Source organism: Emys orbicularis, chromosome 6 (genome assembly GCF_028017835.1).
Source record: "Emys orbicularis isolate rEmyOrb1 chromosome 6, rEmyOrb1.hap1, whole genome shotgun sequence".
In the NCBI taxonomy this organism is placed as follows: Eukaryota; Metazoa; Chordata; order Testudines; family Emydidae; genus Emys; species Emys orbicularis.
Genome location: NC_088688.1, coordinates 34,445,701 through 34,460,824, shown reverse-complemented (window position 1 = coordinate 34,460,824; position 15,124 = coordinate 34,445,701). Strand labels below are relative to the sequence as shown.

The following is a 15,124-nucleotide window of genomic DNA, read 5'->3' as shown; positions in this document are numbered from 1 at the left end:
CTGCTTGGCACGCAAGCCTTAGTCGTGGCTCCCTAAAGGAAGACGCTGCCGTTTCCCTGCTCTGGCCCATGACTCTACTTGGGGAATAACGCGATCCAGCCGGTGTCAGTAGAAAGTACCGCTGGTGATATGATTTTTTTTCGGAGATTCGTGTGTCCTGCATATTGCTTCTGTATCGTCTGCAATAGGAAGTAACTGAAATATATGAGATCCCCTCGTGCAAGTTGGCAACAGGCGAACCTGAAAAACGGCCTGACAGAAAGGTGGTAGGCAGAAGACATTTGCCTTAAATCCCTATATAAAGTAACGTTCTCACATAATTCCACCACTTCCATTCCCCAGTGTTACAGCATTTAAATGGTTCTCTGGCCAATAAAATGTTGAATGAAATAGCCAATGGGTTTTCATCAAAAATGGAGAAAATGTGAAGAAATGTTATTTCTGGTTATTTCAATTATTATAATTCTGATAGTCGATCTCTTTTATATGTATACAAATACGATCTACTGGAAATCTGGAATAAAGATGCTAATTCATACAGAGCAAGACTGGTTGGATTCCCAGCTGTTAAACTCGCAGGAGTCTTTGTTTGTTTGTTGGCATCAATCATTCCCTTCCGAAACAACACAGCAGGAAAAGTCCAACAACTTCAGCCGCTGTGTCTATTTCCCTGCCACTCACGTGTGTTTAAGTCACTCGCCTGGGCTCGCCACAGCAAGGCGCTGAGGTTTTGCGGAGAGTTACCGATGATACTTTCGATTCCTACAGCGAAACAAACCCCAGTTCTCGTCACAAATCCATCCCTTCAGTAGCTGCCTGCACACGTGTTACTGCTGGGGCAGGGATTTAATTACTAGAAGGAACGGGCGTTACTTCAGCCCGGGACAGGAAAAAAAATCCTCAATCTCATCTAACTCATTCGATATTTAGCGCTGACCTTGACGACTCATTCTCCAGGCTTGTCTGGAGAGGCCCGATCCTACCAGACCCACGGGCAAAACTCACTGACTTCAGTGGGCGCAGGCCCTCTGTGGTAAAACCAGCCCCGGCAGCTGTATCCCTGTGTCCAGCCGGCTGTACAGTGTTTATTACCCAGAACGGTCCCTCCCATCCTGGCCCCATCGTCAGTGCCACAGCGTGACCAACTCATTACCCAGGGGATTTAGGTGCTTCAATGACGGAGGGTGAGAAGTGCCCTCGCAGGGGCTTTCCCCGATAAGGCTGCACGCTGACAGAGGCTGGCTCAATACTAGCACCCAGCGGCGCTGCCGGCGATGCCTGGGGCTCGGCGCTGCTGCTGCTCAGCCTGGTGCCGAAGCTGTTAGTGCTGGCGGGGTGGCAGCGCTGCTGTTGCCCCAGCGCCTGGCCCCGCCTCGGCTTGAGGAGCGATGGGCCGGGGCGGCGAGTGGCGCTGGCGGCCGAGCGGGTCTTTAGCCGGGAAAGCTCCGCGGGTGATGTCAGCAGCAGGGGCTGGGCGGCTGCTAAATAGGCGGGCGCCGCGGCAGCCGCCTCACACGGGCCGGGCAGCGCCATGGTCACGCACCCGCTGAGCCACGAGTGCCCCGGCCGGCCGCGCAGCCCCCCCAGCAAACGGCGGCGGGCGGCGGGCGCGACCCCCGAGGAGCGGGCTCAGCCCCTCTGCCGCGGTCTCGGCCTCCGGGCGCCGGTGAAGAAGAGCAAGTGCCCGAGCTGCCCCGGGGAGCGGCCGCTGCAGGGCGACGCCGCGGGGCTCTGCCCCCCCGGCAGCCCCGAGCCCGCCGACCGGCTAGAGCTGCAGGCCTTCCGCGACTACGGGGCCAGCTGGTACCGCTTCCGAAAGGGGCTGGAGAGCAAGTTCCACCCGCGCGAGCCTCTGGCCCAGCAGCCGCAGGTAGGACAGCGCGGGCGGGGATCGGCACAGCCCGGCCCGGAAACCGCCCGGGCCCCAGCTCCCCGCACAGCCCGGCCCGGACACCCCCCGGCTCCCCGCACAGCCCGGCCCGGACACCCAACGGGCCCCCACCGGCCCGGACACCCCACGGGCCACCGCGCTCCGCACAGCCCGGCCCCGACATCCCACGGGCCCCCGCGCCCCGCACAGCCCGGCCCGGACACCCCACGGACTGTGCTCTCCTCTCCATAGAGCACTGTCTGAAGCACGCCGGTCTTGTGCATTCATGCTGTGTGCTGACTCTCCATAGACACGTCCAGGCCATATCACGGCACACACAATCCCCTCGCCGTCACTCTCTGTCTCTGCTGCACACATGGAAACTCTCACTGACACCGAGACATCGCCTCTCTCTCCATGCACTGTCCTCACCCTCAGGCTGTATATTATGTGCACGGGAATCCCTTTCTGTACCATATGCATGTCCCCGCCTCTCGCTCTGGACGCAGCATCGAGTCCTGCTGCACCCTGGCCACGCTCATGTGGCGCTGCCCCGTCCCGTGTGCCTGCTCTTTCCAGTCTCCCGCCTTCATCTCACCACAGTGCGGGCACATTCCTGTCAGTGTCTCCCGGGAGCCTGTGCCCATTACTCGCACGCGCTCTCTCCGAACTCTGCACACGCATCACTGTTTAGCCTGTACAATATAGACACGTCCAGGCTACGCTGGGTTTTGCATACGTCCCTCTCCCCGGCTCTCTTCAGTCTACACATTGTATATTGCCTCGTGCTCTTCTGCATGTGCCCAGATCCTTATCCTGACTAAACATTCGGGCTATGGCAGTACAATGAAGTGCCCTGCTTGTGGCCACTGGGAATAAGAGTGAGTAATAACGCCTTATATCACTGTCTGGCTACTTGAAATCGTTCAGCGTTATGGCTTAGCTGTCCGGACGGTATCTAGGGAAATTGTAGCCTAGTCTAGCAATTCCCAGTTTGCAGATGTGGCTTACTGAGCTCTTCTCTCTCTTGCAGGTGACGGCGGAGGCCCGGTGTAAGTTGATCAGCTGGCTGATCCCTGTGCACCGGCACTTCGGCTTCTCCTTCGAGTCCCTGTGCCTGGCAGTGAATACCCTGGACCGATTCCTCACCACCACCCCAGTGGCTGCCGACTGCTTCCAGCTGCTGGGAGTCACTTCCCTCTTTATCGCGTGCAAACAGGTACTAGGCATGAGACGCGGGCGGCGGGGGCCCCTTTCTCTTGGGTGCACATGACGGGAACGTCAGGCACCGTCGGGGAAAAGAGAATGAGCGCAGGACAAACGCTTCTCTCGTCCTAACTCTAGAGGTGAACTGAGCTCTGTGAACAACAAGGCTGATGCCACACGAGATCTCTGGGGAAACCGCTCAGGCACGTAACCCTGCTCGAGTCGCGCAAGTTCCTCTGCTTTTTAAAGAAGGTTGCACGCCCACCGCGCTGGGTTTGTATCATTTCACTACGCTCTGCACGGCGCTTAGGCAGTGGCAGTTTAGCTCTCTGATGTTGTGGCCTGCCTGCAGCTGATGCACTGCAGGGCATGCGAATGCAGGGCCGGCCTCGTGCTCCGAGCTGCCTTCTGCCCTGTTTGGAGCGCGGGGGAGCGGGTTGCTCTCTGCCTGTGTAGCAATGCTGCATTTTGTTTCTTGGGCTCTGCTTGCACTGCAGTGATGTTTCTGCTGGCGTGTCTTGCAGGTGGAAGTGCATCCGCCCAGAGTGAAGCAGCTCCTAGCCCTTTGCTGCGACGTCTTCTCCCGTCAGCAGCTCTGCAATCTGGAATGCATCATCCTAAACAAACTACACTTCAACCTGGGGGCACCGACCATCAACTTCTTCTTGGAGCACTTCACCCACCTGCGTGTGGAGTCCTGCCAGGCAGATGCCAGGGAGGCAAACAATGCCAAAGCTCTGGCCAAAGGGATGGCCGAACTTAGCATGGCCGACTATGCTTTTAACAAATATGCCCCCTCCCTTCTGGCCATTTGCTCCCTGGGACTGGCAGACCAGATGTTGCACCACCAAAATCCACTGGACTTGCATATAAGTGGCTACCCGGAGGAGGTTTTACAGGACTGCACGGACAAACTGCATTTACTGGTGTCTTTAAACGGAGATTCTTTACCGCATGTACTACCCCCTGGATATTTCTGAAAAGTGCCTGCAGCTGGGAAGTTAAGCTAACTGGACCAATACACTTGAAACCCTCTTATGGCATCCAAAACATCTGTGAATTTTAAGAGCAATTTGGTTCCTTTTCATCAATGCATTGTATTTTTAAAACTAATAATTGCTATACCTCTAAAGATAACAGTATTGGCCTTATTCTCTTACTTAATTGACTAATCAATGTATTATATTTGTATTTATTTGAACTCTACAGTGTTGGTTTAGAGTTTTGATAGATGACAAAAATTAAATCACATTTTGCACATTTAATTACTGTATGTTAATTGCACTGACAGATTTTATATATCTACATTCAATATGTAAATAGTGTATATAATCCAAGTACTGTACAGTTTATTTATTTAGAAAATGGTTCACTAAGCACACCTTAACAGAAGCCACAGGAAGAATAAAAGAACGGTATAAGCATTTCTTAATAAACTTTTTGTCACTGATCAATGATGGTCTGTTTCCTTGCAATTTTGTACATATTCCACAGAGGAAATTCATTGCTAAAGAATTAACAACTATGAGAGGTCTTAAAAAATACCAACCAGTAGAAAATAATCGTGCATTATTGTATTATTTTCCATTAAAATACATTTGCATCATCTAGCTTGTATTCTGCATATGAAAAATTAGATGATGTAGTACAATGAATGAGTCCCATCCTCACCCCCCACAAGTACCTTCATAGGGGTACTATTCCCCCTTTTTCCCTGGGCAGTGCAAGTCCATAATATGGGAGCACAAAGTATCCCTGACTCTTATTGCCTGGGTGCATCCAGCTCCAGGTGTGCTAGGGGCACTTTCTGGCTGAGGGTACCGATTCAGCAGCCTCTCACTGCCATAGGTCCATTGGGGGAAATGGCTCACTTCTGGCTTCACAAATATTGTGAAGAGAACAGCACGATGTGGACAGTATTAATGACACTGCCATCTAAATGGGTTTGTAGACATCTCCAATGGGCTTTCAATCTGCCAAAAGCACATTCAACAATCATTCTACACTGTCTGGGAATGTAATTAAACGGTCTTTTGTCAGGGCCTCTGAAATCATGGTACTGTTTGATAAGCTAAGGCAAAGGGAGAAATGCAGGGTTCCCAAGAATAATGGTGGGGATAGAAACTCCGTTTATGACAATGTCATTTGGTGGGACTAGTGTCCCAGCCTGTCCATGGATGTAGATGCCCGATCAGCAAAAAATAATTGCATTGTGAATTTTTTCAGTGCATCTCACACTGACAGTCATAAATTGACCTCTGTGGTCCACAAGGGCTTGTATAACAATTATTACCCTTTGTGCTTTAGGTACTTATGTGTTCCTTGAGGAGGGCAAACTATGGGCACCTGAGTCCCATCAAGGGCCCTGGTGCAGTTTGGAAACCACATTCTCTGACAGTCAGCAATTACTTTAGGAATATCTTTTATGCCCACCACCTTGGGGTAAACCTCTGGTCTGATTGCCTCAGCAACATCTGCCACCATTTTACCCATCGTCGACTTTCCCACACAAAACTGGTTTGCAGTGGACCTGTAGCAGTCTGGGGCAGCAACAGCAACCTGCTTCAGGACAGGCAAGGCACATGTATCTTTACACTGGAGGGTTGGGACATGCTGATCACAAAGCTCCAGAAATGTAGCTTTCTTAATGAAAAAGTTCTGGATCCACTGTTGGTCATCCCAGGTCTGCATGACTATGTGATCCCACCAATCTGTGCATGTGGCCCTGCATCAGAAGCACCAGTCTATGTGGGATGGGGCAGGGGCATCAGCAGCTATACTGAGTGTCATAAGCAGCATCAGCCAGTTCAAGTCTGTCATGCCTGTATTCTCCTCCTCCAGCTCCATTATAAGCTCTGTCAGGTGCCTTAGGTGGGTCAGAAAACACCGCCGAAATGTCCACCAGCACTCATGGAAGCTCTGCCCATTTCCTGACACAGGAGGGAAAGTGCTGCGCAAGCAAAAGAAGTTCTTGAAAAGGCGCCTCCTCCGTGTCACTGGCTCCGGTTGCTGGGAGTACGCAGACCAAAATGATGCCTTGACAGTCTGTGTTGGTGAGCTGTTCGAACTTCTGGAAACCTGCAGCGTGGACAGTCAAGTTTTCCCACAGTGCACCACAGTCAAAGCGCTAGAGTGGCCACATTGCACAAAGGAGTCTGTGCTATGGCTGGTTTGACTCAAGTCTTTGTGCTACAGTATGCATAATAGAGCCCCAGGTTCAAACCCCGGGGTTAGGAAAATCTTAATTTAGAGTTAACAATCAGTATGGATGCTCAAGCTCTGGGTTCTGTAACCCATGGTCAGCTGATTCATGTCCCACTAACCCTGGGCTTACATTGCAGTGTAGACATCATTGTTTCTCCGTCGTTATTCTGCTATCAACCTAGTTTAAAAAAAGTTTTTGATCGGTCCTGACTCTAAAAGGTAATGTATGTACTAAGGCATAAATGGACAAAAACAGGGCCAAGCAAAGTCAAACCTATAACTTGATTTTGGAAATGCAGTCCTGCAGATACAGTTTTAGATAAGGACCTAAAATGCTTCCAGGAGGGATCCAAATGTTTCAGTCTCTTAAGGCACCCTTACCTGATGCACTTGTAATGTTAGGAGACTAGAAAGACCACCTGTGTAGAGAGTGCAATTCATTTAAATGTGTCACGGTCATTTAAAAACGTATATTGACACACCCAAACAGGCTTGTTTGCATTTATTTCTCACTGTAATGTATAGTAAACCGCAAGTAACAGATGGTTTGAAAAACCTCACTACCTGCTTTTTGCTAGGGTCCTCTCCTATTTTGTAGGTCATTGTGGAGGGCACTAGTTATTCATTATTATTATTTATTTATATTACCATATGGTCTAGGAATCTCTGTCATGGACCAGAACCCCATTGTGCTAGGCCCTGTACAAACACAGTTCCTACCCGTCTTCTCTTTAAAGTATGAGCCACCCGCTAGCAGGTCCAGGTTGTGCATTTTAAAAGACATCCTATCCTATCCATCATTACAGCTAGTGGTGTTGATCTCTTTGTACACAGGGGTATTACTGAAGTTTGTGCTTCAGAAAACACCGTCTTTTTCAGATACTGGTGATTATGTGTAGCGCAGCACTCTGCAGACCAGAAAAAACAGACAGGTGGATACAATCTAGATGAGGGGGATAATGCAAAGAATAAAAGACAAGGGGCCTTGGATTTAAAATTCCTCTGGACCACGCACTAGACAATGTAATATAGGGAGGTATCCTTCTTTGGTAGAGGGATAGTTTGGAGGATCTAACGCGGTTTCACCTCTGATGTCCATGATTCTGGGGGCGTTACATATTTCCCCCCCCTTTTTGTCAGTCATGTTTTTAATAACTGCACTTATTGCATGATGGTGTCCTGCATGGGAAGGTCTTTAGCTATGGCTCAGGTGAGTTCTTCTCTCGCCCATCACCGTGCTGTGTGAGCCCTTAGCCTGTGACTCCCCAGCTCTTTGCTGTGCGCCCCGTCAGATCCCTGGCACGCTGGAGCCAGAGAGTCCAGCCGAGCAGATTCTGGTTCGGGGCTGGGCGTAAGCCGGCTGGATACGGCCTTGTGCCGGCGCCAATGTGCGCTGCAAGGGCGCAATGCTGCCTCTGCTGCAGGACCCAGGCGATGCCCTGTTGCCAGGTTGACTGTTAGCGCCTCTGCAGGGCGCAGATTGTGCCAAGGCGAAGGCGCCACCTCTGGCGCTCACTCCGCAGCCAGCCCCGCCCCTGTTCTCCATTCACCCCCCTCTCCGCTCCCCCTGGACCCGCTGCCCTGGAGACCGGTCGGGGCCCCTCCAACGGTGTCAAAACCAGTCCCGTAACGGCCATGTGCAGCCTCTGGGCCGGGCGCTGGACGGGTTTGCCTGCAAAGAGCGGGGCGGAGAGAGCCGCGCGCGGGGAGAGCCACAGGGTCCCAAAAGCCAGAGCTAAGCTAAGGCCCCGGGTCCAGCCTGCGCCATGCAGAACCGCAGCGGCAGGAAAGCCTTTGACAGCATCTGTCCCAACAGGGTGCGAGATCTGTGCAGCCGGCTAGGCAAGAAGCCAGCCAAGCTCGAGAGGAAGGTGCGTTTGGGAGACGGTCCCGCGCCGCGGAAGAGCTTTGCCAGCACCACTCCAGTGGCAGTTTACAGGGACCAGCCTCCCGACACTGTAGAGCTAGGTGAGTTGTGGTGAATGCGAATTCTAACTGGTCGAAACCCCTTCCCCGCTTTGTGTGAAAGCAGGAGTCCCCGGGCTTGTTCCTAGCCTCTTCTGGCCACCCGTCTGGGCAAGGACCAGGGCAAGAGCGGAAAGTGGGTGTCAAAGGGGCTGCTGCGCTGTCCTGCACCTGTCGCCTCCAACGAACATTTGTTGTAAATGTCCGTTTCTCTCCCCCCCAGCACTTGCCACCTACAACGTGCATTGTTGTAAATGTCTGTTTCTCTTCCCCCCCAGCACTTGCCACTATCGACTGGCAAGATTTAGCAGACTGCACCTCGGTCTTTCAGCAGGAGACTTCTAGTGTTGCAGCTGCCCCGCAGGTAACTGAGGCCGAATTGATACCCCCTCACCTCCCCGGACACCCCCCCACTAGGCAGCCTCTGAATATCCCCCAGTTTAATTCAGATGAACTTGTTCCTCAACTTAATCTGGCGCACGGGCGTTCGCAAAGGAAGAGGAGGCATTTCCACGCACGTTTGAGCCGCTTCTCTTACCTCCTTCCTCTAAGGCAAGCTGCGGTTAACCAGCCTTTAAATGAACGGGCAGGTAGCTAGGATGGCTACTTGCTATATCCAATCCGCTCAGAAATAGTGATGGGTGGGGTTTGTAAACTTCAGCTAAGAAAAGATCAAGGCATTCTGGTAGCTATCAGTGCAAGCGGTGGATGAGTCTCCGAATATATTGAAGTGCTTATCCTTTAATAGAGCTCCCTTAGGCAATTCTCCTGCTGACTTCTGGGGCAATTCATAAGGGTTAAGACGTAGCCATCTTCCCAAAGCACCCCAAGGAGTCCTTGATTCCCTGGCTGCTGCAAAGGGAGGGGAGCTGTTTAATGAGCTCGCTGTGTATTTCGTTTGGAAGTATCACCTACAGGTCAGTCATGCCCCGAACAGCAGGCTCTGCACGTAAAACAAGGCGAGCCTATGGACAAGCAAACAGGGACCAAGCGACCTTCGCTTTGCAAATCCGGAGTCAGACAGGACCATCTTCCCCCTGGTTCCAGCTCGGAACAGGTGTTGATGGTTCCACCCCTTCATTGAATGCCGCCGGCTTCAAGCTGAGTGTTGGCTCAGCTTCATCCCCGTGCTCTCCCATCTGTCCCACCCTCTCTCGTTGTCGCAGATGGGTTGATTAAGGGACGACTAGCAGCTCTAGGCTGTATGGCGAAGACGGAGGACCCAGTGCGGGAACTGGAGAAGGGGGCACTCAGTGCCTGTGTTCTGGAAACACATAGGTACTAAAGACAGACATTGGTCTCTTTCTTACTCATCCTGGTGCTAATATGGAGCATACTCCAAAGCCTGTTGCAATCAGTGGAAATATTCCCAATGACATCAGTGAGCTTTGGATCTGGCCCATACAGACCCTCCAGCGAGTAAAGCAGAAACCTCTAACACAGAGGTTCTCAAACTTCATTGCATGGTGACCCCCTTCTGACAACAAAAATTTAGTACAACCCAGGAGGGGGGCCTGAAGACGGAGCCCCCCTGAGCCCCGCTGCCCTGGGGGTGTGTGCAAAGCTGAAGCCCAAGGGCTCCTGCCCTGGGTGGGGGGCATGTGACCTTAGCCCTGGGCGGTGGAGCTTGGGTTTGGGCTTCAGACTTGCTGGGGCCCAGGGCCAACACCAACCTTGGCAACCCTATTAAAATGGGGTCACGACCCACAGTTTGAGAACCGCTACTCTAACAGAAATGAACGGCCTTGGGTTTCAAAAGGGTCAGAAATCAGCCACTCCTGAGGCTGAGGCTCTTCCTGAAATGGGATAAGAACTACAGAGAATCAGAATAAATACTGCCTAGCATTTTGGAAGCAATCCACAGACTGGGTAGGTGGAGGGCTAGTGGGGACCTCTGCTCTCCATTGTTTATTCCAAGCCATTTAGCCCTGCTAGTTTATGCCACCATCTCTTTCCTCACATGATTGTCCTGCAGGGAGGGCGGGGGGAGGACCTGTCTCTTGCAATGTTTGTACCACTCCTAGCACAATGGGGATTTGATTGTGATTGGGGTCTCTGGATGCTATTGTAATAATATATTCATAGCTAGCTCTTCTAGGGGACTTTTCATCAGTAGAGCTCAAAGTGTGTTACAAAGGATGTCAGTATCATTACCCCCATTGTACAGATGGGGAAACTGAGGCACAGTGTAGGGAAATGACTTGCCCAAGGTCACCCAGCAGGCCAATAGCAAAGCAAGGAATAGAACCTAGGTCTCCTGAGTCCCAGTCCAGTGCTCTATCTACTAGCCACTAATAAAATGAATGAAAAATCCTACAATACTGTTTCAAAGCTCCCTGCATTAGATACACCATTTGAAAAGTTTTGCAGAACGCTCTTTTTTCAAGCTGAGCTGAATTACAGAGACTGTGTGAATAAGCATTTAGCTGAATAGTGCTTTGCCCCTTTACGTGTCAAAACACTCCATTTTGGGGGATTGAAATGAAGATAAAATTACTGGGGTTCACTCCAAAAGTGCGGGAGATCAGAAAAAGAGAACTCTGGTACAAATGTAGGAAAAGGGGTTATTGATAGAAGTGCTTGCTCACTGAGAGAGTGAGTGGTGCTGTAGTTATAGTTCAGGACCACTAGGAGTCAGGCGATCTGAGTTCTAGTCTGTCATTCCCAACTGTGACAGACATCTCTTTGCAGGTCACTTACCCTCACTGAGCTTCAATTTCCCCATCTGTAAAATGGGCACAATTTCTGTCTAAGGCCTCTCCATCTCTCTCTCCTTATGTTACTCTCTTGAGTGAGGTTATTCTTTATTGTGTCTCTTGCGTGAACGGGGCTATTCTGCAGCCGTCATTGTTGGGGCAAGGCTTGCTGAAAGAGAGACACTTTTGTACTGCACCTTAAAAGTGACATATATTGCTTTCATCCTGATCTCCATTTCTAAGGAGGGTCTCCTGCCACAAGAGTCTTGTCCCTAGGTCATGTCTTGCTATGTATTTATGATACACCCAATGACTTTGGTATCCAGACCAATAAAGCTAGGCTCTGAGCTTCATTAATAGCAGCATCCCTGTTGATCACAGTTGATGGGTGATGGAAAGGGAGATGGTTTCTAAGATAGCTAGACCCAACCCCATTCAGGCCTTGAAAGATTAGGATGAGGACCTTTACCTGGATCCAGAATCTGAGAATGAGAGCAGAGTGGTATCTCCTGGTTGCTCTGTCTTAGCTAGGAGTCTGGCTGCTGCATGTTTAAAAGATGAATACATAAGATTTGAAATAGAAACGGGAAATGTATATATGAAAGACACATATACAGCTAGCTGTGTCCTCTGCAATACCAGCTGAATCTGCGAGGGAGGATGCCAGAGAACACAGGTGGGGCTTTTGTTGTGTCTGGAGCTTTATGTTGTGTAGTGGAGCAGACAAATAGATGACAGAATGTAGCAAGAAGAAATTTTAAAAAGGTAACCGTGCACATTTTTTTGCACAAATTTCTTTCCCCTCGGTGTAGTCAATACCTGCGTGAAACTGCACACGAGCTAAGTTCATATTTTAAAGGACTGTTATTTGCCAGGATGCTCTTTGTCCACACCGTGCTTCTGGCCACGATCACAGATGTAGTGTTCATACAGAATGCTATATGGGTGCACAAGAAAAGTGTGTTTTCTTCCATCCAGACAAAAGAGAGAGAGAGAGAGAGAGAGAGAGAGAGAGAGAGAGAGAGAGAGATTGGAAGAGAGGAGAGGAACTGTGCAGTAATAAAGCGATCCGTAGGAAGGCAAGAGGTTCTCTGTGAACAGACACCTGCCTAGGCGCACAGTATCTGAGAGCGAGGTGTGGGAGAAATGCTGTTGTAGCACAAGTGCTCAGGTTAATCGTTCACCGACTCTGGAGGAATGCGCAGGCTGGACGAATATGGTTGGCTCGTGTTGGTAACCAATGAGAATAGAATAAGCAGCCTATATGGGGGCCCCAGGGCAGGCAGGCTGCAGCCCAACGCGTGCCATCATGGTTAACGGATCAGAGACTGCTCTTTTCTTCAATTACTAGTCACCTGCCACATTTACCTTTATACTGGTAGAGACACAAAGTGCTGCGCATCAGCTATTACACTGACCATGGCAGTACAAGCTTGCCCTTTCCAGTGTCCAGCTTGGGGACTAGAGCTCCAGGTATGTGAGTGTGTACACAACAGAGTGTGTGCACACCGACAAGCAAATCGAAGCAGCGCTGGAGACCCGTCATTAGTGTGTGGGCAGATTTGATTGACGAATCTGAATGCACTGATTAACTTGTATGTTTCCTTTACATGTTTCAGAGCCACTGCTTGCAACCTGAACCCGAGTTCGACTTCCAGGAGTTCAGAGATGCTGTCGATAGTTTTATATGTGGCAAGTACTTTTCTTATTGAATGTTAACACCATTATTCATACAGAGCACCGGCTGCCTTTGGTCCCCTAGCTTCATACATTGCATTTTGGTCCCCTCACGTGCTTTTGTCTTTTTGGGTACCAGTTTAATTTGCTATCAGTTTAGTCATTGGACATTACATAACTGAATGCACCAATGTAGCATTCGTTAAGAAAAGTTTGCACTGACATATTGATTTTTTAAAAATATTGTCCAACCCCAAGGAAATGCAAACGAAATATGTGTGTTTGGTACATACCAATGCTGTGGTACGTTAGTAGGGTGTCCAGACTTACACGACTGAATTAAACACCAGTTCAGATATTTACGATTTTTCCGCGTAAAGAGATATGATCTCACTCTTGTGATTTCCTCCATAGACCCATCCTCCTTAATGCCACCTCCACTGGACACTGAGGATTTCACTTTCCCTCTCGGCGACGGATCAGCCTTTAGCCCTTGTATTCAACCGTCACAAAACAATCCTCTTCCGCACATGAACTTGCAAAACTCCGCGGAACAGTACTGGAAAGATGTGGCAGACCAAAACCAGAAAGCGTTAGGGGATGCACTGGTGGAAAACAATCAGGTATGAAGGTAGAACGAATGCTCCTAAAATCATCCTGATCAGGTATTGCAGAGATTACTCAGACGGGATTGTCTACGTTTTATATTCCTTCCAATCTAACTGGTCCTGGCTTGATAGCTGAGTAATTGCAAGTGTCACATATTGCGCCCCACTTGCTAGCTTTGTTGGGCAAAGTCGTCTCCTGAACGGTCCCTGGTTACTGATCAATACTGTTTGCAAAGGTAAAGAGGCTAAATCGGTTTGCGTACGGTGTGTGCACACTACAGCGCCCGTGCACGCGTGTGAGCTGTAACCTGACTTTCTACGGTAGAGGAAATGTTTGATTTCAAACTGACACCTTGTCGTTCAACAGCTGCACGTGACATTAACCCAAAAGCAGGAAGAGATCACTTCCCTGAAGGAAAGAAACGTGCAGCTGAAGGAGCTAGCCAGCCAGGCGAAGCAGCTGGCATGTGTGCTCGATGTAAGTGCTCCGGTTTCCTCCAGGTTTCTTTTCCAAAGCATTACTCACCATCCTCGGGGTATAAAAGTGAGCGATAATGGGATACAGGGCCGGCCAGCGATTCCTTTCACTGCACGAGGCTTGCAGCCCGGAGACCCCCAGGGGGCGCCCTTAGGCCAGAAACGCGGAGCCGGAGCCAAAGCTAAGCTCCCACGCGGGTATATTACAACTCCCCGGCCCACGCGATGCTCCCAGTGGGAGCCACGGCGATCGGTTTAAAGCAGCCTGTTGCATTTTGTTTTACCTACAGAAACTGATGATCCACCAGCCCAAGGAGGGGGGCGACGCTTTCCTTCCCAGGAGCTCAGCTAAGAGAAGCCTGGAGCAGCTGTACGCGTCCAGGCAGGAGGACTGCGCAGATGTGGATGAAATCCTGAGGGAAATATCAGACACCTGTAACGCGGCGCTGCAGACTATTGATGAGAACCGAGAGGCGAAGCGCCCTCGGCTGCAGGCGGAGGCAACACGAGCCCCGGACAGCCAGAGCCAGGCTATTAACATGTACGGGGCGTTCAGCGGACTGCAGACTTGCCGCAGTCGCAGCTCGGTGGATCTGAGTAACAGCGAGTTGGAGGAAGGCGTGTCTTTCAGGACCTCCATCACAGATCACTGCACGATCCGGACACTAGGTTTCCCCCAAGGAAATGCTTTCACTATCAGGACAGCCACCGGGGGCTACAAGTTTAGATGGGTTCCCAGCTGAGCCAGGAAACGATCAGCTAACTACATTGGCCAAGGTCTCCAATGAAAACTTCGCACTGCCCGCACTGGAACTTAGCACTGTTCCGCCTACCCTAGTCCCCCAAGGTGACTTCCACTTTGTCTGTAGCAGAAACTGGAAGCGATTTTTTTTTAAAGGAAAAGATGCATTTACCACAATACAGCTGTGGTGTGTTTTTTCCTTTTAAGCCATTGTTGTGACCCTTCCAACTTTTGAGCAGGTTTAGAGAGATTCTTAAAGGGACACTGTCCATTTGGATTTTTTTAAAAACTCTGTAAATAGTGTGTGTGCCTTGAAACTTTTAAAAATTTAATTAAAATGTGAATAAGGGGTTCTCTGCTCCCCTGTTGATGTTTACGAAGGTCTTTTCAGAAACTAACTACACAGGGGAAACAGCAAAACTGACTGTACACACTAGTCAAATACGAACTGGAAAAAAAATTGCTTCAGCAACTTCCTTCAGTTATAGTGATCGTGGGTATTGTAACTAGAGCAGGTAGAACATTTTCAGACAGAGATGTGACTTTCAAGTTGTTAGTGTCCCTTCACAGACAATAATTATTTATTATCAGTAATATTACTGTTGTTGAGATATCTTTGAAAGAAATATGTTGACTGGTTTCTCTCACAGCAATTTTGTTAGAACGAATGTGAGGTTAT

General features: G+C 50.0%; 2 protein-coding genes across 2 annotated transcripts; both read left to right on the top strand.

Moving 5' to 3' along the window:
- The first annotated feature begins 1,531 nt into the window (after nt 1-1,531).
- CCNO (cyclin O) lies at nt 1,532-4,118 on the top strand. The gene is made up of 3 exons (XM_065406998.1): nt 1,532-1,870; nt 2,904-3,089; nt 3,601-4,118. The coding sequence occupies exons 1-3, from the start codon at nt 1,532-1,534 to the stop codon at nt 4,054-4,056; spliced, it is 981 nt and encodes a 326-aa protein (XP_065263070.1). The 3' UTR covers nt 4,057-4,118.
- A 3,928-nt stretch (nt 4,119-8,046) lies between these two features.
- MCIDAS (multiciliate differentiation and DNA synthesis associated cell cycle protein) lies at nt 8,047-14,446 on the top strand. The gene is made up of 6 exons (XM_065406670.1): nt 8,047-8,248; nt 8,524-8,609; nt 12,561-12,633; nt 13,033-13,241; nt 13,594-13,704; nt 13,994-14,446. The coding sequence occupies exons 1-6, from the start codon at nt 8,047-8,049 to the stop codon at nt 14,444-14,446; spliced, it is 1,134 nt and encodes a 377-aa protein (XP_065262742.1).
- Nucleotides 14,447-15,124: the final 678 nt, after the last annotated feature.